Here is a 26,620-nt window from a genome sequence, read left to right as displayed (position 1 = left end):
CATTCCCTTGGCCCTCCCATTTGTTTCAGGAAGAACAGTGCTCAGAACTCTCACAGTTGTTTCAGTATTCTTCTCATCTTTCACTTCTGCTTGCCCAGGCTCTAGGTGAGCCAGGCTGAACTCAAGATCCATGGCTGGTGACCAGATGCAGAGCAGCTACTGGAGCCTTCCTGCATCTTGGTGCAAGTGCTGCTTCAGAGGGTGGGAAACATCCCAGCTGCAGCAAATCCATCTGAACAGCACTGCTGTTAATGTTTAACTGTCACACTCAGAGGTGTTTGGACCCTGTTAACCCTCATGCCAACACTTGTAATGAGGCCTCTGCTTCTTCGACTCCATGTGTCAGTGCAACGAGTGACTGCAGGGGCCTTCTTGGTGACTGCCAGCCCCTCTGCCACTGTATGATATATTGGGCCATTAGCTCAACACAGACTTCGTCATTTCTTTCTTTAAAGCCAGGTAAGTTTGGTGCCCACTGCTCCCTTTGAAAAGCTACTACACCTTCTAATTTTTATCCTCCATTTTTCTTCCACTTCTTCTTCCATGCAGTACGATCTCTAGTCTATTGAATAAGCACACAAAAAGGTTCTTTTTGGTAGAGTAAGCAAGCTGTCCTGTCCTTCTTGAATTGTATTAGGTTTACATTCTCATGCTGCTTTTGCCATTTTTTTCTGTGGATTCTTTTGTATAGCATAAAAAAATTGTATATGCTTTTCTGAAGGTACTTGACCAGCACAGCACAGCGATACTTATGGTTTTACTTCTTTGGAGACATTTCACTGTGTGAATTATATTCTCCCCTTACATGGCTGTATCATATTAGCTTGTGGCCAGGGTGATGACTAGAACTCAAGTCTGTTGTCACATTTTTCTACACTGAGAAACACCTTCTCAAGTCAAATTCACAGCAGGCCTTGGAGCTCAGACCTGGACATTTGTACAACGTTTAATCCTCTGTTGATGCAATCACTCTGTTCACTGCCATCAGTTCTTTCCGTTTGGCATCTGAGTTCAGTATCAATAATTCTCTGGTGTTTGTCATCAGCAGATTTTATCAGCATATCCTTACTCCCACTAGCTTCCTTATTGCGTTGTCCATGGCTCAGTTACAGTTACTTGTTTATCCACCTTAAAGCTCCTTCTCAGCTTCTCTGACCTCAGTAACGTCAGATGGCATTGTGTCAAAAGTTGTTTGTTCTTTTAAATGAAAATTCAGTTGATAATTCATTTTACTGTCTAAAGCAAAGTGGTTGTTTTGTCATTTTTAAAAAATGCTTTCAAAAACTGCTGTACCCTATATGATATTTTTCTGTTTTCCAGTTGCCTCCATGTTAATTCTTCCCTTTGCTCTGAAGCTTTTCAAGCTGCTGAAGCCAACAATGAGCCTATGCTAGTCTGGATCATATTTTCCTTGTTCTCCCCACCCCTAACTGTTGGTACTGCATTGGCTCTTCCACAGTCTTAAGGCATCAGCTCTCATTTGATGGATGTCAGATGCTGGTTCTCTTGGCATTTTCCCAGGGAGAATGCTGCCTGGAGCAAATTGCCTCTTTGCTTTCAGAGAGTGATAACTCCTATTTCCACACACACATCACCTGCCTTGCCCCTGCATCAATATTGTCACATACTGAAAGCTCTTTCTTTTGTTTTGTGGTGTTGTACCAAGATGATTTGTGATTTTGATCCTAGGAAAGCTCTTCTCTTATTTTCATGTTATTTCCATGTCTAAAAGGCTTGGCGAGAGTAATTTAAATAATGAGAAGTACAGGTTATCTGGACTCTTGGCAGTTTTTACTTGGTATGTCTCAAAATGTGGAACATAATGGAGGTTTGTTTCCTGATTGTGCTTTCTGCCCTTCTCTGCATCCACAATCCTGGCCGTTCTCTGTGGACTTGTGGTAGGAAATGGTTATTGTTCAATTAGATAACAGCTTTCCCTGCATCTTGTTCCACTGAGAAGACTTCTTGATATTATTGTGGTCTCCATGCTGCAGTATTGCCTGGTGTCTCAAATATTGGCCACTTATATTTAGTATTTTTCAGATAAACTGATTGAAAAATCTGTTGCACTGCTTCCTTTTACCATTAAGTGTTGCCATGTTTGTGTTTGTCACTCTGTGTCATTCTGTGCAGCTGAACTAACACTTGTCACACTCAGTCCAGTATAAAGCAGTGTTCTGTTTCAAGATTGCTTTCTGGTCACAGCTTTTCCAGGTGTTGAGAGGCAAAGGTAGGGATGTCCTCCCTTGTGGGCTCTGAAGGGTCTGGTTGCATTTGCCTCAAGAAATCTAGTCTTTTGACCAGGACTTGATTCAAATTCCTCCAGAGGAAATGCAGGTTGCAGCCTGAGGGGTTTTGGAAGCACAGCTTGGACTGGAGACGTGTAGAGCACTATCCTTACTGCAGAAGCCTGGATCCTGATATGCTGCTCTGGTTGCAGGGGAAACATATACCCGGGCTGGGCCATGGGTTTCAGGCCCCTGCCTGCTCTTCAGGGCTGTGTGATCATGTAGAAAAGCTGCAGTGTGCATTCTATTACAGATAAGGTCCTGTTGTTTATTGCTTTTTAAAAATAAAGTAAAAAAAATTGGTGTAGTCTTCAGATCTGCCTAGCCCTGGAGTTGTAGGACTAACTAATAAGAAGTTCAGACGTTTACTCTGTACAAATTGAGACTTCTAATAGAAACTTGTTTTTCTTGGTTATTTCTGTTCTGCTTGGCAGACATTTCTGCCACCTGTGACCAGCTCATCCAGAGGTTGCATAGTTCATCGAAAGCACAGGACAAAGTAAATGAATACTTCTTTTGGGGCTGTGTTCTTTTATCTTGCATAAGACTGGAGCTTATTTCCTGACATATGCCTTTACATTGTGATGATTCTCAGGTTCTAAGTCCTGTGGCTGGAAATACTTTGTTTTCCACTGTGTGCAAGTTACTTTATACTCTTGGCAGACGTGATTGTCTGAGGATGGAGTGTTAGCTACTAGCAGTGCGTCTTGCTTAGTCCTGTTTGAAACAAACTTTTCTTTCAGGGAGTGGAGGAGAATGTATGAACTGTTAACTGGAACAAAGAGGTTTACAGTTATAGTCTCCTTATCCAAAACTTTTTTTCCTCAGGTACAAATGCTTAAGCACTTCTCAGCTCTAACCAGTGCACTGAAGATTTTCAAAGAAACAAAACATTCCTCTATAAATACATTCCTAATATGGACATAAGATCATGGTTTGAATTAGTGAATCCTCCTATTTGCAGTCTGTGGTGTGTTCCATTATGCTGTGAGCTTCCAGTTCAGCTGCAATTATGCAAGTGACAGCCGGAGTTTTACACCTCTTGCAATTAAATACTTGCACGTAAATGGGTGAAGCTGCAATGGGACTTCCCTGCTTAGGGGCCTAAAAAGTCCTTGCATTTAAGCATGAATGGATTTCAGAAGTGTTTGTACAAAGTTTCACATTGATGCGTTATTTGTGCATTTCATGTATGTGCTTTTAATTTCTAACATCTTCATTATGACCATGTTCATGTAAGTGGTGGCAAGAGCTCTCTGATAACTCATGCTTTTGTTGGGTTGGAAAAAAATAATCACATCAGTTAGTCTTCAAGATGGCTTTTTGAAAGAGGAATTGCACTGAACAGGCTCTCAGGTTCCAGTCTGAGGTGTTCAATGAAATTGCATAGCCTGCCTGTGTCTGTATGACTTGTTCTGAAATGTTGGTCATTGGAGGTGCTTGAATGAGTTTCTGTATGCATTTGCCTGCATGCAGTGTTGTGTATTATCCTTCCCACGTAATATAATCTGAATAAATTTTCTGGTGCTTCTGGAAACTAATTTCATATTGTTTTTCTCCTTTCCCCCAATTTAAGGGTCAAGATGAGGCTGATCCATCAAAACCACCCTGGCTCAAAGGAGGGTAAGTGGTATTTTGAGACCTTATTTCCCTGTGTTTGTAATTACAGTGTACATTGAGGTCTGCTGTTCAATCTAAGGAGAAGCAGCAATTCTGATGTTTTAAATGGCTCTTGTCAAGAATAACCAAGTGGCCATGCCTCACCTAGGGCCAGGCTGCTGCTGTATTTCAGACTCTCTTCTTAAACATCTGGAGGTGGGCTGTGCAGCTCTTGGAAGAGATTTGTGGTTAAGGACAGGGTTATGATTACAATATGTATCTGTAACATGATGGAGGGAAATGCTTATGGCAGTACTACTAAATAATTCTTATTGAGCAGTGCAGAGAGGTCCTGATGAGATTAGTTTTCCTGAATCAATCACTGATAGTATCAGAAAAGTTGCAGTCTTTTGCTGTTTAAAGAAGAAGTAGCTTTGGGCAAGTCTTCCATCTTCGCAATGATTTCTGTGGTCATTGTAGCACTCAAAACTGCAGTAACTCTGGAGGTCATTGCAGTTTGTTATCATAGAATCATAGAATGGTTAAGGTTGGAAGAGACCTTGAAGATCATCAGGTTCCAGCCTCCCTACTATGAACAGGGACGCCTCACACTAGACCAGGCTGCAGAAGCGTCATCCAACCTGGCCTTGAACACCTCCAGGGAGGGGGCAGCCACAACCTCCCTGGGCAACCTATTCCAGTGCCTTACTGCCCTCATGGTGAAGAATTTCTTCCTGATGACTAACCTAAATCTGCCCTCTTTCAGTTTAAAACCATTACCCCATGTCCTGTCACTGCCCTCTCTGGTGAAAAGCCCCATCCCAGCTTTCCTGTAGCCCCTCCTGGGGCTGGGAGGCCTCTATAAGGTCTACACGGAGCCTTCTCTTCTCCAGGCTGAGTAGCCCCAGATCCCTCAGTCTGTCTCCAAAGCAGAGGTTATTTTTAAAGCAGTTAATCATCATGCCTTTTTTGCACAGGTGAGACTGTTCTCTCCACCACATGCTAGTCACAGCAAATGAAGCAGGCAAATTCTGATTGTGTGTAATTTCAGCATGACACTCTGCATAATAGGTGCCAGCATGTTATCTTCCCTAGAATCCTCCCTGGATAAGAAAAAGACAATGACAGATTTTACAAGCTGCTAGGTTATGGGCTGTGTACACCACTAGGGTGATGTGGTTTGGTGGTGGTGCACTCATTAGGAGCAGATTTACCCTGAAATATCAGCAAGGGCCTGGCTTGCTACCGTCGTAAGTTAATTCTCATACTACTGAAGGAAGCTTCTCTAATAAAACACTATGTTAAATTGGAGGCTTCATTATACAGCTTTCTGCTTTTAGAGTCATTGTTCTGTGATGTTGGTGCTCCCAGAAAGCTTACTCCACACCTGCGGATGCCTGGAGCTGCCTAGCAACCCTGAGCTTCACTAAGGAGCCTGGGACTTTGCTGAGCAGGCTGCTGGAGAACTGGTAATTAGCAGGAGCAGAAGGCAGTGATTTATTCTAACTATAAAAAGTACCTTTAACAAGGAGACAATGTACCGAGTTTATTGGTTCACACACACAAAATGATTTCCCAGCCTGAAAGACGAATACACCTACAGTCCTGAATGCTTTAAAATGTGTTTTGTCAATTCAAGGCAATATTTGCTCTTTTCTGTAATTTTTTTCACTTCCTATGTGAGCACCTCTGGAAAAGGTGTTTGTGGGTGTTGAATCTTTAATTTCACTATTAGCCACATTGTGGCTCATTAGTCACAATGTATGTTGAAGTACTTATGTTTGGAGCACTTCTTTCACATGGAGATTAGAGAAGTGATGTCCTTTGAAGGAAATAATAATCTTCTGTCATTGCAAACCATCTTTGCTTGGTTAAATTTTCAAGATTTAATGGAAGAATCTGTGTGATAAAACTTGCATTAAAAGATGAATACTTGCTTCAAGCTATTTTGGCTTTTAGCACAGTGCAACAGTAGCTCCCGGTCTTTAATCACTGGCTTTGGAGAGAGAGCTTAAAAAAAGTACAATAGGTATTATGGGTCAGTCTCTGAGTGTAGTATCTCATATTTAGGTTTTTATTTATTAGCACAAGTCATCTCCTCTTACAGAAATGCTATTCATTCCTCAATACAGCACTCCATAATAATGCTATAAATATTACATGCACTGCAGAGGAGTTACCCTATTACATATCAAGCTACAGGGTGCATATTTGAGGCAATGTCAGTACTTCTGTCTACACAAACACTGTAATTTTGGTAATTGAAGTAGAGATTGTGCTTGATTAAAAGGATTGAGTTAGCTGAAAGCACAACAAGCTGAGTAATTTTGAAAATTAAAAATTGCTACTGAAAAATCTTTTTAAAAAAGACACCAACAAGCTAAAAGCAGGTCATTTGAGTGTATAACTATCTAGGCACCAGGATACCTCTCTTCAGTGGTGAATATAAGCACTTTTCAGACATTTCTTCTCTGTCAGTCTGGCTTACAACTGCTTCTATCATAAACCTCAGTCTATCATCAAATATATTGCAACAAACCAGGTCGTAACTAGACAAGGACAGTAATTTAAGCTTGTGTTTCTCAAGCACAATAATTTAAGCTCATCTTCAATTCAGTTCGTTCCTGGGAAATGTTGGAGTATTACAGTTCTCTTTCAGTTGAGTTATAACAAAATAATAATTGGAAATTATATAGAAAAGAAGTATAAATTCCCAGCTGTGCCACTGACCTTTAGCAGGAGCGTTGACTTTGGATTTGTGCATGTGACCATTTTGTTGCATCTTTTCACCTTACAGACAGATTCCCTTTCTATTTTGCATATACTTTCATAATTCAAGTGATTTGGCACAAATCTTGGACCCAGAACTTTCTAAGAAGCTGTGTTATGATTTAAATAATGCTGGAATTCCTGGCATCAGCAAGATAGTCTTCTATGACACCTATTTTACCCCAAAACACTATGGTTAGTTTGTATCTGATGGGGTTTTTAGTTAGAGCAGCAGACAAAATTCCATGGTTGAACCCAGGAAGGCTGGTCATGGTTATGACAATATAAACACTTTACGCAGATATTTCTCCATGTGGGTGAGATTTTTCTATTATAAGCCAGAAAGGATTCTTGCAGTGTAACTTGGGCAAAACAAATTTCTGAAATTCTGTCTTGGAAATGAGGGTGGCCGCTAGTGTAAACACCATGTAGCCTCACTATAAGGATTGCCAGCATTGGAAAATGGCTTTTATTCTTGTCTAAAGACTCCAATAGTTCTAATGAACTGCTGTAAACTCCACCTCTCCCATGTTCCAGTTTGTCCTCCCTTCCCAGCTGCGAGGTTGAGTTGCTGCAGGTGGGGTTGTTTCTGTCGTGCAGGAGCGCAGGGAGCCGTGCACGGTGCTGCGGTGCAAACGTGACTCAGGCTGCCTGCAGAACCAGCATAGTTCCTGCAGTTACACATGGCTGCTCACCTTCCCACCAGGCTTGTTCAGCTGGCAGCAGCTGTCAGCTCAGCCATGGCTCGGACATGTCAGCCTCCCACGCCCCATCAAAAAAGGCAGTTTTACCCTTAAAGTGCTGTGGCATGTTTCTGGGTACAAACAACTGCTTCCCTCTTTGACACAGCCTTGTGCTAGGTTGTGCTGTGACGTCCTAGAGCATGGGCTGCTGTGACATTGGTTTGGTCTCTGTTTGGTTTGTTTGTATTGTTTTTTTTTACTTCTGGCTGTATCAAAAGGGTATTTGAGTAGGTCCTGTTTGTGAGGGGTGCAGGTTCCTGTCACTTACCAGCCTCCCAATTTTCATGGCATATGTACATTTGTAGTAGCAATTTGGTTTCCTAGTTTGTTTTAAGGGGTTAGCTCCATGTGTGTTTTTTATTGCAGTAAGAACAGCTTGACCCCATGCTTCTGTTCGCTGTAGTCATGGTGCCCTAAAGCATTTCAGCTGAGTGGAGTGTACCAAAACAGCAAAATATGCTGGTTAGAAATGCCAGCCAGTTTATTATGCAACTGCGAAAAGGTGTAAGCCACCTTTGGGTGAGAAGGAATGACTAAGGATTGAGAGGCAAAATGTTCCTTTATAGTCTCGGTAGCCAGGAATGAGACCTCAGGAACTCTAGTGTTATCAAGGTGTGAGAACGGTGTGGAGGTGGGGAAGTTGGGTGAGACACTGAAGAGGGGCTGTGGGTTTTGGTTGGCAACTAGGTGTTCATTGCAGGGAAGGAGTCACATCACAGATCTCTTCTTCAGTTCAGGGTAAATATGGTAAGTACAACAGCAGAGAAATGGGTGCTCAGTAGCCAAATTTAGCAAAAAAACCCACAACACACAACAAAAAAACATTACATTAAGGACTTTCAGATATATGCCATTGATTTACTTTGGTCATTTGGGCTGAACTAACAGACCTTCTTCAAGCACAGGCATACATCCATGCATGGCAGGATCCAGGTACAAATTATTCAGCCTGGTCTCATCTAGAGGGAAGGAGGCTGTTATGTTTGGTTTCTGCAGATTCCAGGTGTTACAGGTGCCTCTTTTGCTCCACTGCCACCTCCACAAGCAAATGGCAGCTCGTTTAGAGGTCTTTATGGCTTGCAACACTGAGCACCAAATAAAAAGCATTTCCTTTCTTAGAGGTTTTTCCTCTAATAATTATATGCATCTTGAGGGCCAGGATTAAGTATGTTCTAGTCTAGAATCAGATGATGAGTAGCAGCATCCTGCCCTGTGGCTCATCCACTTTGATGTGCTCCCTCCCGACCAGCAACGCTGGGCAGGAGCATCTGGATTGTTGTGTGTGAAGAAGATAAACAATAATTTTTAGTATTAACTTTACACTTTCCTAGGTATAATCATCTGACTGATTTTGATTTCTTCAGTAAAGCTTCACCACCCCTTAACCCTAAATTAATAAGATGCAAGGAAGGAGGTTGGAGAAAGACTGTAGATGAAATATTTTCAAGTTTCTGAAGTCTCTCCTGCTGTGGCACTCATTGCCATTAGTAAATTATAAACTGAGCTCTCCATAAGGAACAAAAGGAAACTCTGAAAGCAGAGACATGTGGCTCAGTTACCATAGACTAAGCCACATGTGAATTACTGCCACAGAGCCCTGGGTCTGCCATTAGGTAAGTATTTTTGCCAAAACAGTGCCCCATAGAAACAGTGGGGCTAAGGCTGCATCCACTCACCGTGCTGGCAGCAAGGACTCTGAAGCATTGGGTGCTCTGCAGCACACGTCCAGCCTGCTCTAGGCTAGGTCAGACCCTCAGCTCTGAGAATGAGAAAATTACCTTTTTTTTTTTTTTTTTAGCATTAACAGCTTTGGTTTATTATTAAGTTGCATTTGCCATGAACTGATATTTCCTTTTCTCATTGACTGTGATATTTGCAAGGAGACTGATGTTCTAAGGAGGCTTTTTACTTATCTGTTTACTGTCTGTCACTACTGGTGAGATTTTTAATATTTTTTTTTCCCTTCCTCCTGAATTTCCAGGCCTGCAGGTGGTCTCTATGGCATTGATAGCATGCCTGATTTACGCAAAAAAAAGCCAATTCCACTTGTCAGTGATCTGGTAAGAAATTTTTCTTCAGTCACACGATCATTGGTACAAGTGACTTTACTTTTTGATGTATGCTAACATTCATTGACACTTCAAGAAGCTAAAGGTTTCCTGTTTAGTTAAATTGATTCTCACAGTAAGAGGTTAGAAGTTGTGCTTGGAAAAATCTCAGTGAGAACGAGCTACCGTTTCAAAGACAGTTTCTTTCATTTGGCAGAATTAAGATATTTTTCGTGTGCCCTCTCCTTTTTTCTGCACAGAATATTTGGGGATTTTGGGGCCTGCATTGTTTTAAAATGTTTCCCTAAAAGTCACATACTTTGGGAAAAGTTACAATGTCCATGTGAGGTCTGGCAATTTACCAGAAGCTTGGAATTTCAGAGGATAGGTAAATGAGCATATGTGCTTGGGTTTTCAAAGTTATTTGCAAAATTGCCAGTAGGCTTCTGCACTGAGGAAGCATAAGAACTGAGCGAGTAATAAGGACAAGTTTCATATGCTTGTGTGATATGGTGAAATAACACTTCTGCAGGACACATGGTTTTCTGGTGGCTGTGTTCAGCACACACAGCAATCTCATACATGAGGGAAATGCTGTAACAGCTGAAAATACCCAAGTTTCCATATCCTGTAATTCCTGTGAGAAGATGCATGCAATTCTCTTTGCCAGCTTAAGCATGGGAAGCTTAATATGTGTCTTATGAACTGCTTGTATCTTAAATCTTTGCAATAATGGCATTAACTTGTGTTACTTCTTTTGTCTGCTTTCATTCTCTCTCTCCACAGGCCATGGTAAGTGGAGCTAAAGACTATCCACCAATTCTTTACCAGAGACAAAAATTATTTTATTTTCCCTCCACTTTTTTAGTTTTCATTTTGAACCCACTGTACTGCAGTGCATGTGTATCCAGCACTCTGTCCTGCTCCATCACTGATGGAATGAACTTTTTCTGTGTGCCTTCAACTAGGATACATCAGAGCGTAAAGGGATATTTCTGATAAGTTTTGATGTTTTCAAAGCAGATGTTTCTGCCTTTAATTTCCTTCTCTGCCTTCATCTAAGTTGTCTGGCTTGCTGAAGAAATCCTTTATATGCCAGTATGAGGTGCTGCAAAAGTACTGCCCTGGGCTGTCCAAGGGTGCAAAACTTAAGTGTTGGTGTGATGGAGAAGGAGGCAGTTTTGAGGTGAAAATGCTGTTCATTGTATTCAGTGATGGCCAGTGAATGTGAAACACCATCACATTCAAACCTGTGCTCCCAACCCGGTCTGTCCTTTTTTAAACCTGTTTTTTTCAAACCCTCTCACTGTCCTGTTTGGGTGTTGTCTGTGTTGTGAAGGTGATTTTAAAAAAATCTCCTTTTGGCAGTGAATAAAGTTAGATGTAGAAGACTGAGTCCCATTTAGTGACCTAAGGGAACAGCAGAATTACCATTGCTACTAGAACATAGAAGTGGAAACATGAACCCCCGTTTCATTGACAGTTCTTACCAGAGAAACAAATAAAAATTTACCAGAATGAGACTGGTTGTGGGCAGGTGGAAGCAACTTGAAGACCCCTCAGAGTATGCCTTTCACTCTTCTGAGATGTGAGCTATCATTTACAGAACAAACCTGAATATTACAGACTTCTGGTTCGGTGTCTGGGTGGAGAGAATCCCCTTGGTCACATCTCTGGGCATGTAGAGTGAGTGGATTTCTGGATATTGTGGTGTATGATCAATTTTTTTCCTTCTTAGTCACTGGTTCAGTCCCGGAAAGCCGGAATTACCTCAGCAATGGCCACTAGAACATCTCTCAAAGATGAAGAGCTGGTAAGTGGGAGGGTTGCTTGGCTCCTATTAGCTTTTAGTCAGCAAATTAAAGGAATTTGGCTCTCTTGAATGCAGAACCAGCTTCACAGATGTCTAAAAATATATATGCAAGGCTTCTTTTTTAATTTGTTTAAAGAAACCAAACATGAAAATAACATTTAATGTATAGGTATGATCCTGAAAAATACAATTTTACCATTTCCTTCTGTCCTATCCACCATGGGGGACAGTGTGTGAATCTTGCTTTATGCAAGGTATCCCTCATACGCAAACCTTTTTTTTTTGGCTCCTCCACTTCCCAAATGTGTGGAGAAACAGTTTTGAAAGGGTATCCTCTCCCACTGCTTATAAAAGTTTGATAAATTTGGCTATGTCAAATCTGTAGATTGATTGCACTGCTCGTGCCTTTTCCCTAAAAACTCATATGCTAACCAGCAAAAACAGGTTCAGTCACCTTTCTGGATGTTGGTTTATGTGTGCTCTTGCCTTTCAGAAATCTCACGTCTACAAGAAGACCTTGCAAGCCTTAATTTACCCCATCTCCTGTACAACCCCTCACAACTTCGAGGTGTGGACAGCCACAACCCCTACCTACTGCTATGAATGTGAGGGGCTGCTGTGGGGAATTGCGCGGCAGGGGATGCGCTGCGGTGAATGTGGAGTCAAGTGCCATGAGAAGTGCCAAGACTTGCTCAATGCAGACTGCTTGCAGAGTGAGTAGTGGCCAGTGGGGTGCAGCTGTTCCAGAAGCATTACCAGACAGATCTCCTAAACATATAGGTGATACCTCAGTGATCAGAGGAGCTGCGTTTATTAAAATGACTTGAGTATTTTCTGCGAAGGTGCCGTTGGGCTAAACTTACCCCCATCACCCTGTGGACACAGACAGCTCCACTGATACAGAAGAGCTTCTTTGCAACAAGTGTGATCGATGTGCTTTAAAAGAAGTTTAATTATTGATTTTTTCACATCTGTTTTGTTTAAAGCCATCTACTGTTTAATCTTTCTCAGGTGGTGTATTTGCTAACATATTCTGCATGCAGGAGAGGCAGTGGGCTGGGTGAATAGGGTACCAGGCTGAATACTCTGACTTTTGTTCTGCCCCTCCTCCTCCTACTATCCCAGTCAGGTTGCTTGTTTTAACTGTTAGCCTGTTTTATTGTTTTAAATTCTTCAGAGCAGCACAGGGTTCCTGCTTAGGTACTCCATGGACTTAGCTAAGATTCTCTGTACCAAGTGCAGATTGGCAAGGGGTTTTGTCATTTTAACATATTTTTATGGATGAATCGCTTTATACAGACCTGGGGCTGAGCCAGCACAGATGATGGGTCAGATAGGAAGGTGCTGTTTAAGTGTACAGGCAGTTTTTCATCTTCCTACTAGCATTTTTGTTTACTTTGGGGTTTTTTTATGCAGCATTCAAAAATTAAGCCCTCTCTTCAAAGAAATGCTCTTCAAAGAGCTGTGACCTTGAAGAATAAATGAGACCTTACACAGTGGAGAAGTGTAAAATAAATTTGATTAAAGGAGGGGCAAAGAGAGAGGAAAAGTATTCATTTGGATTTCTGTCTGGTCAGGTTATTTTTAATTGCTTATAAAACAGTTTCTTGATTTGGTCTCAAATTTCTGTTCCTGCCTGAGAACAAAGTGGTGGTGGAATTGCTCTGTATGTGAGAGAGCAACTGGAATGTACTGGGGTCTCCCTCAGGGCAGATGAAAAGCAGATTGAAAGCCTGTGGGTAAAGATCAAGGGGCCGGCTAATAGAGGGACACTGTTGTGGGTGTTTATTACAAGCCTCTGGACCAGGATGAGGATGCTGATGAGGCCTTCTACAGACAGCTGAGAGTCACCTCACAATCATAGACCTTGTTTCTCATGGGGGACTTCAATCACCCTGGTATCTGCTGGGAAGACCACTCAGCCAGGCAGGTACAGTCCAGAGTCCAGGAGGTTCCTCCAGTGCATTGATGATAATTTTTTGACTCAGGTGCTGGAGGAACCAACAAGGAGAGGTGTATTATTAGACCTAGTGTTGACAAACAAAGAGGAACCGGTAGAAGACATTGGGGGCAGCCTTGGTTGTAGAGGCCATAAGATGACAGACTTCAGGATCATGTGCTGCAGGTACCAAGCATCTAGAAGGGTCAAAACCCTAGATTTTGGAAGAGCTAAATTTGGCCTTTTCAAGGAACTGCTTGGAGAAATCCAATGGGATAGGGTAGTGGAAGGAATGGGGGCCCAAGAGAGTTGGTTAGTATTCAAGCAGATCTCCTCCAAGCTCAAGATCAGAGTGTCCTTAGAGTAAGAAGTCAAATAAGAGAGCCAGGAGACCTGCATGGTTGAGCAGGGAACTACTGAACAAACTTAAGTGGAAGAAAGAAGTTCACAGATCATGGAAGAGGGGGTTGACCATTTGGGAAGAATACAAGAATGTGGTCAGAGGGTGCAGAGATGCAACAAGGAAAGGTAGGGCCTCCTTAGAATTAAAACTGACAAGGGAAGTCAAGGACAACAAGAAAGGCTTCTTAAGTACATTGGAGGTAAAAGAAAGACCAGAGGAAACATGGGCCCACTGCTGAATGAAGTGGGTGCCCTGTTGATGGAGGACATGGAGAAGGTGGAGTTTCTTAATGCCTTCTTTGCCTCAGTCTTTTCTGCTAAAGCTGACCCTTAGGATTCTCAAACCACAGAAGTCAGGAGTGAGAAAGACTTGACCTTGATTGAAGGAGATTGGGTTAAAAAACTATTAAGGAAACTGGACATCTGTAAATCCATGGGCCCTGGAGAGCTGGGCAAAGAGGAACCTAGTGAGGTTCAACAAGAGTAAGTGTAGAGTCCTGCACCTGGGGAGAAAAAGCACCATGCAGCAGTATAGGTTAGGGGTTGACCTACTAGGAAGCAGCCCCATGGAGAAGGACCTTGGGGTCCTGGTGGACAACAAGTTGTCCATGGGAGAGCAATGTTCCCTTGTGGCCAAGAGAGCCAGTAGTATCTTTGGATGTATTAAGAACAGTGTGGCCAGCAGGTCAAGGGAAGTTCTCCTCCTCTACTGTGCCCTAGTGAGGCCACATCTGGAGTATTGTGTCCAGTTCTGGACTCCCCAGTCCATGAGGCACAGGGATATACTGGAAATGGTCTAGTTGAGGCTACAAGGATGATTAAGGGGCTGGAACATCTGTCATACCAGTAAAGGCAGAGAGACCTGGGGCTGCTTAGTCTTGAGAAGAGAAGACTGAGAGGGGACCTCATTCATATCTATAAATCTGAAGGATGGGTGTCAAGAATGGGCCAGTCTCTTTTCAGTGGTGCCCTGTAACAGGACGACAGGAAACAGCACCAAGCTACAACAAAGGAAGTTCCACCTCAACATGAGGAAAACTGTCTTTACTGTGAGAGTGACAGAGCACTGGGACAGGCTGCCCAGAGAGGTTGTGGAGTCTTCTTCTCTGGAGACTGTGAAGACCCACCAGGACACGTTTCTGTGTGGGCTTCTTTAGGTGTTCCTGCTGCAGCAGGGGGTTGGACTTGATCTTCAGAGGTCCCTTCCAATCCCTATGATTCTATGAAAATATTGTAGTCTAATAGAAGTTGGAATAGAAGTTTCTGCCATATGTGCTAAATCTTGAGTAGGAAGGTGGGGCTGTTTCTGTTAATTCTTGATTTTCTCGGTGTTCCAGCTTGATGGACTAGGTCTAAGGAATCAGAAGTCTGTGAAGTATAAACAGACTTTGTGCTAATCCATAGCTATTGTAGGAATAGAAAGAGTCAAATCTTATACCTGTCTCAGGCTCTAGTTTTTTGAGAAAATCAAACTGAATGATCCAGCAAAGGATACCAGTGAATCACAGGTTTTGTCATATTTTTTTTTTTTTATTACAGCTTATCTTGAGACCCCAAATGTACATAATTTATGCTTGTATTTTTGATATGTGCAGAGTTTTAAGTCAGAGTTCGGACTGGGGCTATTTGCTTATTTTTCAGACACAGCTGATACTGGTGAAGCATCTTTGTTCCTCCTCAGTTGCAAAGTGTTTCTGTATTTGTCTTCAAGGGTTGCGAGGTGAACTTTACAATTTGTAGCATTTGAGCAATTGCATCTTAGACACCTTGGTTTTGTTGCAACCATATTGTGGCTAAGCATACAGCTGCTGTGTTGCAGTTGGTTAAGGATAATGTAGTTAAGCCATAACTCTTTTTTTTTTTTTTTTCCAAAACTTGATGTAGACAGTTGGCTAGATTCAAGATAACATTTTTTTCTGGAGTTCACCAGAAACCGCCTCTGACCCATGATTTTCAGTATTTGAGATGAATAATACACACATCTGGGGTTGATTCAGGTGCTTGTCCAAGATGCTATAATGTTGCAATGGAATTGTGGGATCTCAGTATGGGAAAAATGCTATGGAGAGCACACGAAAGTCAGGCCAGTGCCAGCAGCAGCCAGGGAACAGGCACACAGCTGTTGTACAGAACAGAGATCATGGAGTCAAAAACAACAGAAAAACACCATAATTTTAGAAATGACTAATGACTAAGAGGAAATACATTCCTGCAGAGGACAGTCGTGGCTCTCCATGTTCAAGAAGGGAGACTCCAGACTGTGACAGGTTCTGGAGGGAGTTCAGTGGCAATGAGGAAAGTATGAGAATGTGTCAAGAGAGTACAGGATGAGTCTGTTAACCTTTCAAAAGAGAGGCTTGGCAGTGTGGGACAGGAGAAGGATATGAACAATGCTGTTTCAAGAAAGTAAAAATAGCCATACTAGATCTGTCCCTATAGAATGTTTCTAAAGGGATGTTGTGGAGCCCATGGCAGAGGTGTAAGGCATGGTGCATGTAGAGCTCTGATGACTCTGGTTTACTTTGCAGCTATTTGTGGCTAAAAGCCTTTCTGAGTAGTAGTTGCTATGTTCAATAGCTAGCAGTGGCTCTGTGACTTGGTTTAATCCTTGCTTGAACCTGTTTATGCCTGAACTATATTGGGGAAGAGGCAGATAAGCAGCAGAGAGGAAGGTGGTCTGTTTAAGCTTACTGTTTATAAAAGAAAAAATGGAATAAATTTGCTGTAAGAAAATTAAAGGTGGAGGTAGAAGACAACTTCAGTGATGAGAACTGGAACTGCCTCTGAAGAATAACCACAGAGGCAGGTTTTCTAATCTCTGGTTGAAATTAAGTAAGCTTATGCAACAGGCTGTGGGATGTGATGATCGCAATATTCTGCACTTCTCCGTAGAAAACAACTGGATACAACTCTACTTTTCATATATTACAAAACATTAGATAAGAACTTGTTATTTTATTCACGGGACTGCTGATGCTCACTTTGCACATTTCCTTTCAAAATATAAACAGAAATACTTTCAGCATGCAGAGTTAAAGAAACAGAGAAAAACAACTGAGAGTACACTGGGCTCAAAACTTCTGAATCATGTAGAAAGGTAAAACCCACATAAAGAAAAGCTTTACTTATTGAATTATTTGAAAGGTGTCCAGCATCAGAACAGGTAAGATACAGAGACCCTGAGCCAGGGATCTGTTAGGGTACTCAGTATGTGATGGGTATCATTATCTGGGGTAGATATGTAAAGGAAACTGAAGGTAGCAGTTGTGCAATTGAAAGAGGAGGCAGAGGAGAGATTGTGCTGGGAGATTAAGAAAGTGGTGAGGCCAGAATGTGGATGTGCTGCTGGATTGGGAAAACAAACCGTATCATTACTAGAAATCTACTGAAAGGCTTTTTCATGCAACTGTGTTCTTTGCTTTGGCACGTTCATGTTAAAATTCTTCTAACAGGAACCCACTTGCCCAGAATGGAAAAATTAAATTAATTTTTAGATGTTTGAAGAGCATAGGCTGTGCTCGAGGAATTAGAAATGGAGTTTCTGAAGGACAAGCAATAGTTTAGAGATCCAAGAAGTTAAAGGCTGAACTTCCCTGTATCCTGAACTCAGGAGGGATTTCTTCCTAACAGAAGCTTCATTGTTGCTATTTGTAAAAAAACTCAAAACCCCCAGTATTCTCCCTTATGTCTGTTTACGGCTTCCAAAAAAGGTTACATTGGAGTAAAATGAATTTTCAAGCTGGTCACAAATACAGTTAAATTTTCTATGCCCTGAAATTTTGGGTAGACACATGGGGTTTTATTCCTTAGAATCAGAATGTGCTGTTTATCCATCTTCTATCCTGCCTTGCTGCAGGAAATAGAAAGATCTCTTTCCACAGGCATGTTAGTTATTTCTGCTGAGGTTGTTTTTCTTTGCCTCTATATTTTTAAGAAACTGAGTATCTGATAAGCCAACAAACGCCTAGGATTGCAGTGATAAAATGCTCAAATTCAGCAACACTTTGTTGCAATTTGAAACAAAATCCATTTGCTGACTTGTTCAACAGGGCTGTTCCATGAATTGGCAATGTCTGAAGTGCAGTAAACTGGAATCAGTTGTGACATATATACTGCAGCCATCTGGTTTATGGGTCTGCTGGCACCAGGTTGTTTCTCTGGAAGGATGTTTCTCTATTGCGAGTGCAGATAATATTCTGATGATGAGGCTCTTACGTTTTTATCATAAGCTCATAAATACTTGCTCAAGGGAAGATGGTCTCTTTTTAGCTTTCTGTTACTCTTGGAAGTACTTGAAATCTCTGCTGCTACACTTCCTTTCTAGAGGGATGGAGGGATATTCTTTAAAATCTCCATAGCATTGTCTCTTGCCCTGACCACTGGTGTAGTATTAACAAAAATACAATAGGTTGGGCAATGTTGGTATCAAAGGAAGAGTAAAGTTGAGGAATTATATGAAGGATACCAAGAAATGGCTGCAGAGAGGAGGGCAGAATTGTGATGACAGTAGAAGGGAAGGACACCATGATAGCAAAATCCTAGTAAAAGGGGCCTGTGCAGTTCTGCTTTAACATTTGAAAAGCCACAGTCATCTCTTTCTGCAAGTGTGTCTTGGTTTTATTTGGTAGTGGTGCTAATCTAGTCCGTGGTAGATTAGAATTAAACCTGAGAAAATAAATAGCCCTGGGATATCAGAATCTGATCCTCTGGAGATCTTGAGTATAAGAAAATGAAATCTCAAGCTTCAAATGACTGTTGAACATAAACTCTCCGTTGTGTGATTAGCTGTATCTCTTTATTAGTGCTTCTTTATGGTGTGGAGCAACAAACATTGGAGAACTTCACATGAGCTATCAGGGCTGCATTGCTGTTTGCCCTGCTTTTGGTCCTGTTTTGGCTCCCGGGATCTTGGATTTGTTCAGTGCTTCTTGATTCAGGACTAGAAATCAAGTATATTTGTTGCTTTTTGGATTAGAAGCTTGCATTCTGAATTCAGAGACTGCAGTCCAGAGGGTGGCTCAGTGAACAGACTGTTAGTTAAACCAATTCACTCTTGTGATAATCACCTTGGCTTCTGGGTTGAATGCTGATTAGCACCATGGTGATGAACACTTGTTTCCTCCCAGAATCCTATGTAGGAAAATATTTGCACAGAAGGAGGAAGGATACCTTTATTTGAAACTTGAATATCTATTTTAAGCTTTCAGGAATATATAATTTCTAAGCATTATCCACCTACTGAACAGCTGTCCTCTATCCTGCCAGTTTTGCTTTCTTGAGTTTTCCCTGTTAAAGCATAAGATAACAGCACTGATGATTTACTAATAGCTGTATCAATACAGTTCTCAATATAGACTTATTTGTTTTCTGTTTACAGTCATAAATTGACTCATAATTCAGTTCTAGAGAGGAAGAAAGAAGGAAAGCCCAGTACCATTTGTATTATACTTTATACAGTACTTGTATATTCCTGTGCCTTTCTATTGCCATTTACAGGACTGCTTGAAAAACTGATCTACTGGCCAGACCTCCTGTTTGCAGCTGAATACATACTGTTCAAGTCCAACAGCAGGAAAAGCACCTGCTGCCACCCAGAATAGTGACAAACTTTGGGTTTATATCACATATGTTATAGTTAATTAGCACCCCAGTGGTTGTTTTGGAAACTAGTTGTTTTGTACCAAGAAGCAGGTGTTAAGAGTGTGTTGTTGAGACAAAGGCTTTGTGTGTTCCTTATTAGTCAGTATTGTTAAATAAGATGTCTGTCTAATTCTGGCTTTTGCCCTGCAGTTCAGGTGCAACCCCAGTAGGGAGCGAGAATATTCTGTCACTTTCCCAGGGAAGGAGCAGTGGAACCTTCCTGCTTCTGTATGTTATCTGGGCGGGGTTCAGGAGCAGCATGGATGGAGATGGGGGATTTCCTCTGAAAGCCTTAGAGGTGGCTAAAGAGAGGGCTCTCTGGGGATCTATGTGATATGGCTTGCACATCCTGCAACCCAGAATGCCCCAGATGGTGGCTAACCTTGCAGAGGGATAAATGCACTTTCCAAGGTCTCTGGAGGTGATGGGGTTGTTAAACATGCTTTTTAACTGCAGTTCCCCTGTTTGTCCAAGTTTGCATTCTATAGCATAATTTGATGCTCCTGGAGTGCTTGCATTAAGGCAGTGATGCAGACCATGCCACCCCAGAATTGTGATAAACTCTTGTCCCCACTCAGTGATGAACAGTGAAACATTCAGATTTGCAAGCTGCCTGACTAGTAGTTAGAAAATGGTTCTGAGTTAGGGCACTACACTTGAATGGAGTTCTTAATGGACTCTTAATGTTTGAATTTGGTTCTTAATTTCCTTTAACATCAGAAAGGGCAGGGCAAGGTGAGTTTCTTTGGGTCACTACAGATTTCAGAATTCTACCTAGGAGAGGCAAATTATTCAGTTTGGTCTTTACCAATTTCCCAATAATTTTCTGTAGCTCCATATGTACTGCTTAGAGTACACCTTCGTCCCCAGAAGACCTAGTTCTGTTAAAGCTGAGTAGCACTACTTATCTGAAGTTCAAAGTATAGCCCCTGGTACCATTTAAATTTCATATTCCTTAAAAAAATGTTGAGTCTACAGCTGGATGATTGCCTGATACAAAACACCACTTTGAGTGGTGCTAGTTCTTCATCACCGATGAGACAGCAGGGACTGTGTGATTAATTCCAGTATTTTTATTTCATTTCATCTTAAGCCAACAATAGGAAACTCTGGGGCAGATACATCTTATTGTACCAAGTGAAATACTGAACATCAAGCCTCTAGCCAGTAAAATGAAAAAATAATTATCAGGTAATGTGAAGCTATGGCTTGTCTTATACCCAGGTCTTTAATGGCATGCCTTGGTATACAATATCCTTAATGAGCTTTTGAAACTTCCATGGTCACAGTCTGTTCCAAGCTGTGTTTTTGTTCTTTTTGATTTGGGTGGTGGAAGTTATAATTGAGTTTTGTTTCTTTATTAAAGAGACTTTAGTAATGGTGAAAGGTGTTGTTTGAAGGCCCTAGAAATGGATGTCTTCAAGCAGTGTTAGTCACTGGGCACCCTGTTGAGCCTGTTAACAAGGTTACCTTTTATGTTGTGCTGCTGGAGGTCCTTGATGTGTGTGTGCTCATAGAGGTTTATTCTTATTTGGTCACTGCCTGTTGAATCTATTTCATATGTAGAACTGTAATGCCCTATACTGAAGGTGCTCCAGATACCCTATTTGCCCACTTCATCTGGAAGAAAACAGTTTTCTGTATCTTTGTGATTGATGGCTTCCTTTGCACATACTTGCACCTGGTTTAATACATATTCTTAAGGTAGCTTAATACTTGGTGAACACCTGGATGAAGATAATTTTTCTAGGACAAAGCTTGCTTTAATTAATTACACTAGAGAAGAAAAGGAAAAGAATATTAAACTGAACAGAAATAGGATAATTGTGTTCACAGGACTTCTGTGCTGGTTTAACTTAATCTGATTTATGATGATAACTTGAAATTGCTACAGACTGTATGTAGACAGATGGTCCAGTCTTGGGTTTCTGCTTTTCACTGCACACCCAGGTTTGCCTGGCCTGTTAGCTCATGTCAGTGCTTTCATTAAGGCATGCCTCATATCAGACACCATAATCAGTGGCTGAATTTTTACAGCAAACATGACTATCAACATTGAGTAGGGAGCAGTTGGTTTTGAGACCATTCTTATGTCATAATTATATGAACTTTTACCCTTTGTAAGAGGTATGAAAGTGATTGAAGACCTCTCTTTTTCCAGATAGTTAAATACCTGTGTATTTAACTGTGTATACCTGTGTAGTAGAGACCTTATGCCTGATTCTTGTTTCCAGCTGCTAGATACTGTACTGGTGCCCCATGCTTATTATGGCCCAACTTTTTAACTGTTTAATTTGCTACCTTATAGCTACTTGTTACAGTTACTATGCCTATGTGATTTTAAAAATTAATTACTTGAGTTGTCTCCTTACAAACTGATGAAATAGAGTGAGATCCAGAAAGGCACTTTGGATGCCTCCAGATTGATGCTTGATCCAAAGAGGGTGGTTCCAGGCAGAAGAATGGGATGTATATTGTGCAGTGACTGCTGAATGGGAAGGCATGTGGCACACACCAGTAGGAGCTGCTGACTCTGCCAACCCATCTGAACTTCTGCACTTCCATGGTGCTGAGGTGCAGCATTGAGACAAACTCATAGATACTCTTTGTAGCGGAGGAGGTCCTATGTCATTGTCTTAGCTCTTGCTTAAACAGGGATTTATTAATTCAAAGCCAGGTGATGAGAGGAAGAGGCATGCTGATGTCTGCTGTTAAAGAAATAACCTAAATTCTGGATCTTCCTCACATGAAAGGTTATTAAACTCAGTCTTGTTGTCAGGAGAGCAACCTGGTCCAAGTTTATAGAGGAATCCCCTTCTATTGCCCTCTCCCAGTTCTGGGTGGTCCCGATTCTCGTTTGTGCACGTGGAAATGCAGGGGAGGTGGGGGGGGTTTGACTGTAAAAATCAATAGCAAGAGCCATCATGTGGAGAGCAACTCATATCTTTTATCGTGCTGTCCAGATTCAGACAAACATGGCTTTGTTTCTGAAGAGTGTTGTGTCCTTTCTGGTGCACAGGAGCAGCAGAGAAGAGCTCAAAGCACGGAGCTGAAGACCGAACCCAGAATTTCATCATGGCCATGAAAGACCGCATGAAAATCCGGGAGCGGAACAAGCCAGAGATCTTTGACCTCATCAGAGATGTGTTCTGTGAGAGCAAAATGACACATGCTCAGCAGATGAAGACGGTGAAGCAGAGCGTGCTTGATGGCACCTCAAAATGGTCAGCAAAGATCACCATCACGGGTGAGTGAGGGAGACATGGGTTGTCTTGCTTGGGAGCCTAAGGTAAGAGGGAGTTGGTGTGAACCTAGGGAGAACAAAGAGGAAGGACTTCTCTGACCTATGTCACTTTCAGCTCAGTGTACAGGTAGCAAATGGAGATATGCCTACCCTGGACACTAGTGCACCACAAGCTGAGGCTCATGAGAACAGCTGTCATGAGTGTGATATTTCCTGTTCCTCTGGCCATTCTGAACTGCAGCTTCATGTGATGTGTGGGCACATTGTCTTATTGCATGGTGGTGGTAACCCTTTTCTTTCCCTTCCAGTGGTGTGTGCTCAGGGTCTGCAGGCCAAAGACAAGACTGGGTCCAGCGATCCATACGTAACCGTTCAAGTGGGTAAAACAAAGAAGAGGACAAAAACGATTTTTGGGAATCTGAACCCTGTTTGGGAAGAGAAGTTTTACTTGTAAGTGCTCTTATAAGAACTCTCAGCCCCGTTTTTCCGGTTTGTATGATCTGTGCTTCAACAGCTGTCTTTTCTGTCACTATGCCTTTCCACACCACCTGTAATTTATGATGGTTTTATTTCCAGTCAAGGTTGAGTGTGTGCATCTGGGGGGTTGATGTCTTTAATAATGTATGTAGTGCAAACCTGTCCATTTCATCTAGCTCACTTGTGTATAAATAAATTGTCTGCTCTGTGAACACTTAGATTGATGTTTCTAGAAAAAGCTGAAGACAAAAGAAAATGTTCAGCTCAGGGACTTACATTGCTGGCTAATAGACATATTTACAAAATTCTTTTTTATATAAAAGAGTAAAGTTTGTATTAAAGACTAATCAAACTTCCTGCTGTGACCTGCTACTGGTGCTTGACCAACAAAGGTTAAAGCTCTTTGTCACTTGTTGGTGACAGTACCAGTCTCACCTTTTAATTCTGAAAAATCAATGTAACAGTAACTGAAGGGATTGTCTGCCTTCAAGAGGCGCAATATATCCATGTCTGAATTACAAGCAAAAGCTGGAGGCACAAATCTTCAGATACCAGCTACTCTCAGAAGACTGAAGATAGTATTGTTCCATCCTGCTTTTATTGAATAAGTAAACATCCTTGAATCATTTAATGTTTTAAGGTTGGAAAGAGCCTTTAAAGCTCAGCCCCTATGCAGTGATCAAGGACATCTTCAACTAGATCAGGTTAATCTGAGCCCCATCCAACTTGATCTTGAATGTTTCCAGGTTTGGGTCTTCTACCATATCTCTGGACAATCAGTTAAAACACAAATTAGTGTCTGATCATTCCATTCATAAGAAATTTCTTCCTAATACCTAGTCTATATCTGTTCTCTTTCAGTTTAAAAACATTACACCTTGTCCTAACACTACAGGCCCTGCAAAAAAGTTTGTTCCCATCTTTCTTGTAGAAAATATTGAAAGGCTGCTATGAGGTCTCCCCGGAGCCTTCTCTTCTCCAGGCTGAACAACCCCAACTCTCTCAGCCTTTCCTCACAGGAGAGCTGCTCCAGCTCTCTGATCATTTTTATGGCCCTCCTCTGGGCTCACTCCAGCAGATCCATGTCTTTCGTTGCACATGTTATAAGACAAAATGGAGTCTTGGAATCCATTAGGCATTTCCTGAGGATTCTGGATTGTCTCATTCCAATTAAAACATCTTCATTTTCTTTAACGTGTAAGCTCTTCTCTTTTCCCTTCTCTTCCGTTCCATTTTTTTTTCCTTCCATGTTTTTCCTGAACTGCGTGGGGAGAGAGCTCTCTGTGTTTTCAAATCAGGCTTATGTCAGCCCAGCTTTGCCTTTATAATGCACAGTACAAACAAAATTGTTTTTGAAGTAGTTTTGAGCTGCTCATTAACGTCAGAAAAAGTCTTGGTGCTATTTTGAGCGAGTAAACCCTTAGCTTTACTCTTGGTTTAAATCAAGGTAGCGTTCCTGCTTGGCAAGTAGTAAGTATGCTTAGGTGTCATTTGGATAACTCTAGTCACAATAGCAGTAAGTCTGTGTGGGAGCCTTAAGGACCTTGGTTTACCATGCCAAGTAGTTACCATGGTATTTGCAGTATGTTCCCTTCTAATTTTAGGATCTTCAACAAATACTGTGTTTAAAGATAGACAGCGCAATGTGATAAATGTCACAGTTCTAATGGTGCCACTGTTTAAATTTTAACACCATATTTGTGATTCAGCAGATAATATGCAGTTGGGCATTAAAGTTGATGCTACTTTCTATCTTGCCTGTGTCTAGGTGGTTGTTTCAATTGCTTTGGACTAGCAGGAAGAAATGAAGGAAATGAGCACAATGTCCAGACTGATGGCAGGAGAGCATTCAGTACTGGGATCAATGTGTCATTTCGTTGCTAGATGTCAAAGCTTGCCTTATACTGGATGGGGAGAGGGTCATGTAGAAGAAGTTGATACAGCACTAGGCTTTTACATGCCCATCTTCCTTTTTTGCATTTATGGATCTTTTTTCAGCTTACATCTCTTAAGATTTATGGATTTTTCTACCACGTAGTCAAATGGAAATTCAAATGAACATGTGCAGGCCAAAAATACCCATAGCAAGACTTTTTAGAAGAGATTATTGAGTTTAAAGGGTTGCAGGAGAGGGGTTTGTGTTTGTTTGTTAGAATAAAGCTAATTTGTTACAGTTGTAGAAAGGTAGTTACAGAAAGCCTACCTTGACCTGTGAAAAGTTTGGTTTTCAAAACACTTAAACCTATCAGTGGGTGCAAGATATACATATAGAAAGGGGTCAGTTCAGTAACTAATATGTTGGTTAGCAGTTGCTGTTCCTCTTCTGTATGGCTTGTTAAACAGACTTGTTTGTAGCTGGTGTTTGTTAGATGCCCTGTGTCTTTTATATTATCACAATTCCAGTGGCTTATCAAAGGTTGGATATAGAGTCAGAAATCTGTGTGCATCAGTTGTTATAATTACAGCCTTATTACTGTAATCCATGGCATGAATTGAGGCAGATTGTATAAAGCTTAATGATACAGTTCTTTCTATAGACTCAGTAAGGTTTATCAAAAGCAGCTGAAATAAGTTTCAAATTTTTTAAGGCTTTGGTAACCTCTTTCAAGTATTTTTTCTATGCTTATTTACAATGATGGATGGAAAAGTATATTAACTTATATAGCTCAGCATAAATATAACTTGTTCCTTTTCTATACATTTTCAGAAAAAAAAAAAAAAAAGTGTGACAGGCTTGACCCATTTTGGAAGCCCAGATTTAGAACCATGTCTTAGAAAAGACAATGTTGAAAACAATTCAGGTTTCCATTATAAATGCTGTTTAGGTCAGCGCTAGCCTGTATCACTATAGGCATCTGCTTAGATTATTATCCATTTCTTGAAGTGTATTTATGTTGTCTGAGTAAGTGATTGAAGGTTGTTTATTTCTGAAAATGAGTAATTAAATAATAATCAGTAATGTTAGAGGGGAAATATTTTTGCATTCAGTGCATTAGAACAGAACATTAATTTCCCGTTTAGATGTATTTTAGACTATCAGTAGAAAATACAAGCTTTCTAGAATCTTGTATCTGTTTTGTTGTGTTTTTTTTTCCATAAAGGTTGAAACAGAGCATCCATTTGAACAGGTTATAGTGGCAATATTGAGGAGATTAAGTTTGTGATTGCAGGACAGAGTTTCTGTTTTAAAGGTAGAGACCTGGAGGCTGCTAGTCCGTACCCTCTTTCAGGAAGCACCCTAGTCTTCTGTGAGCACTAGAAGTTACTGGATTCAAACAAGCCTTTGTTTTTTTTTTTCTAAGCACAAAATTACTTGTTAATTTTACAATAATACCTCCTTGAAGTTGTATTGTCTGAGTACAGCCATGTCTGGAGCTTTGAATGGTGGATGTGAAGTCATTGCCTGGAACACATTACTTGGTCACTGAACAGTTTGCAAGAAGCATGTTTATTCTCTCTCACTGCACAGGAGTGACTGAGTTAAAATAAATGCAGTGCCTCCTGCTAGCAGATAATCAATATTTTACTAGGGCAGTCAAGAGCCTCACATGATATACATGCCTGTTCATCCCTTGGGGATGGTGCTGTTGCATAGGTAACCACTGGGTTGTCACCCAGAAGCTTGTATTTGGTTCCTCAATTTTCCTTTCAGCTGCTG

The 26,620-nt window shown here is 41.2% G+C and overlaps 1 protein-coding gene across 1 annotated transcript in view; it reads left to right on the top strand.

Moving 5' to 3' along the window:
* The window catches only part of UNC13B (unc-13 homolog B (C. elegans)), a gene marked incomplete at its 5' end in the record, with an annotated part of 192,386 nt that overhangs the window by 95,514 nt on the left and 70,252 nt on the right, over nucleotides 1–26,620 (top strand). Inside the window, 7 exons of the mRNA XM_010003047.1 lie at nucleotides 3,865–3,911; nucleotides 9,381–9,459; nucleotides 10,234–10,239; nucleotides 11,186–11,260; nucleotides 11,754–11,973; nucleotides 22,261–22,488; nucleotides 22,794–22,935. Coding sequence (XP_010001349.1) covers nucleotides 3,865–3,911; nucleotides 9,381–9,459; nucleotides 10,234–10,239; nucleotides 11,186–11,260; nucleotides 11,754–11,973; nucleotides 22,261–22,488; nucleotides 22,794–22,935 — 797 coding nt within the window. The remainder of the gene's footprint in view (nucleotides 1–3,864; nucleotides 3,912–9,380; nucleotides 9,460–10,233; nucleotides 10,240–11,185; nucleotides 11,261–11,753; nucleotides 11,974–22,260; nucleotides 22,489–22,793; nucleotides 22,936–26,620) is intronic.

Source organism: Chaetura pelagica, unplaced genomic scaffold (genome assembly GCF_000747805.2).
Source record: "Chaetura pelagica isolate M959 unplaced genomic scaffold, ChaPel_1.0 scaffold758, whole genome shotgun sequence".
Lineage (NCBI taxonomy): Eukaryota > Metazoa > Chordata > Aves > Apodiformes > Apodidae > Chaetura > Chaetura pelagica.
This window is presented reverse-complemented; position numbering and strand designations above follow the sequence as displayed.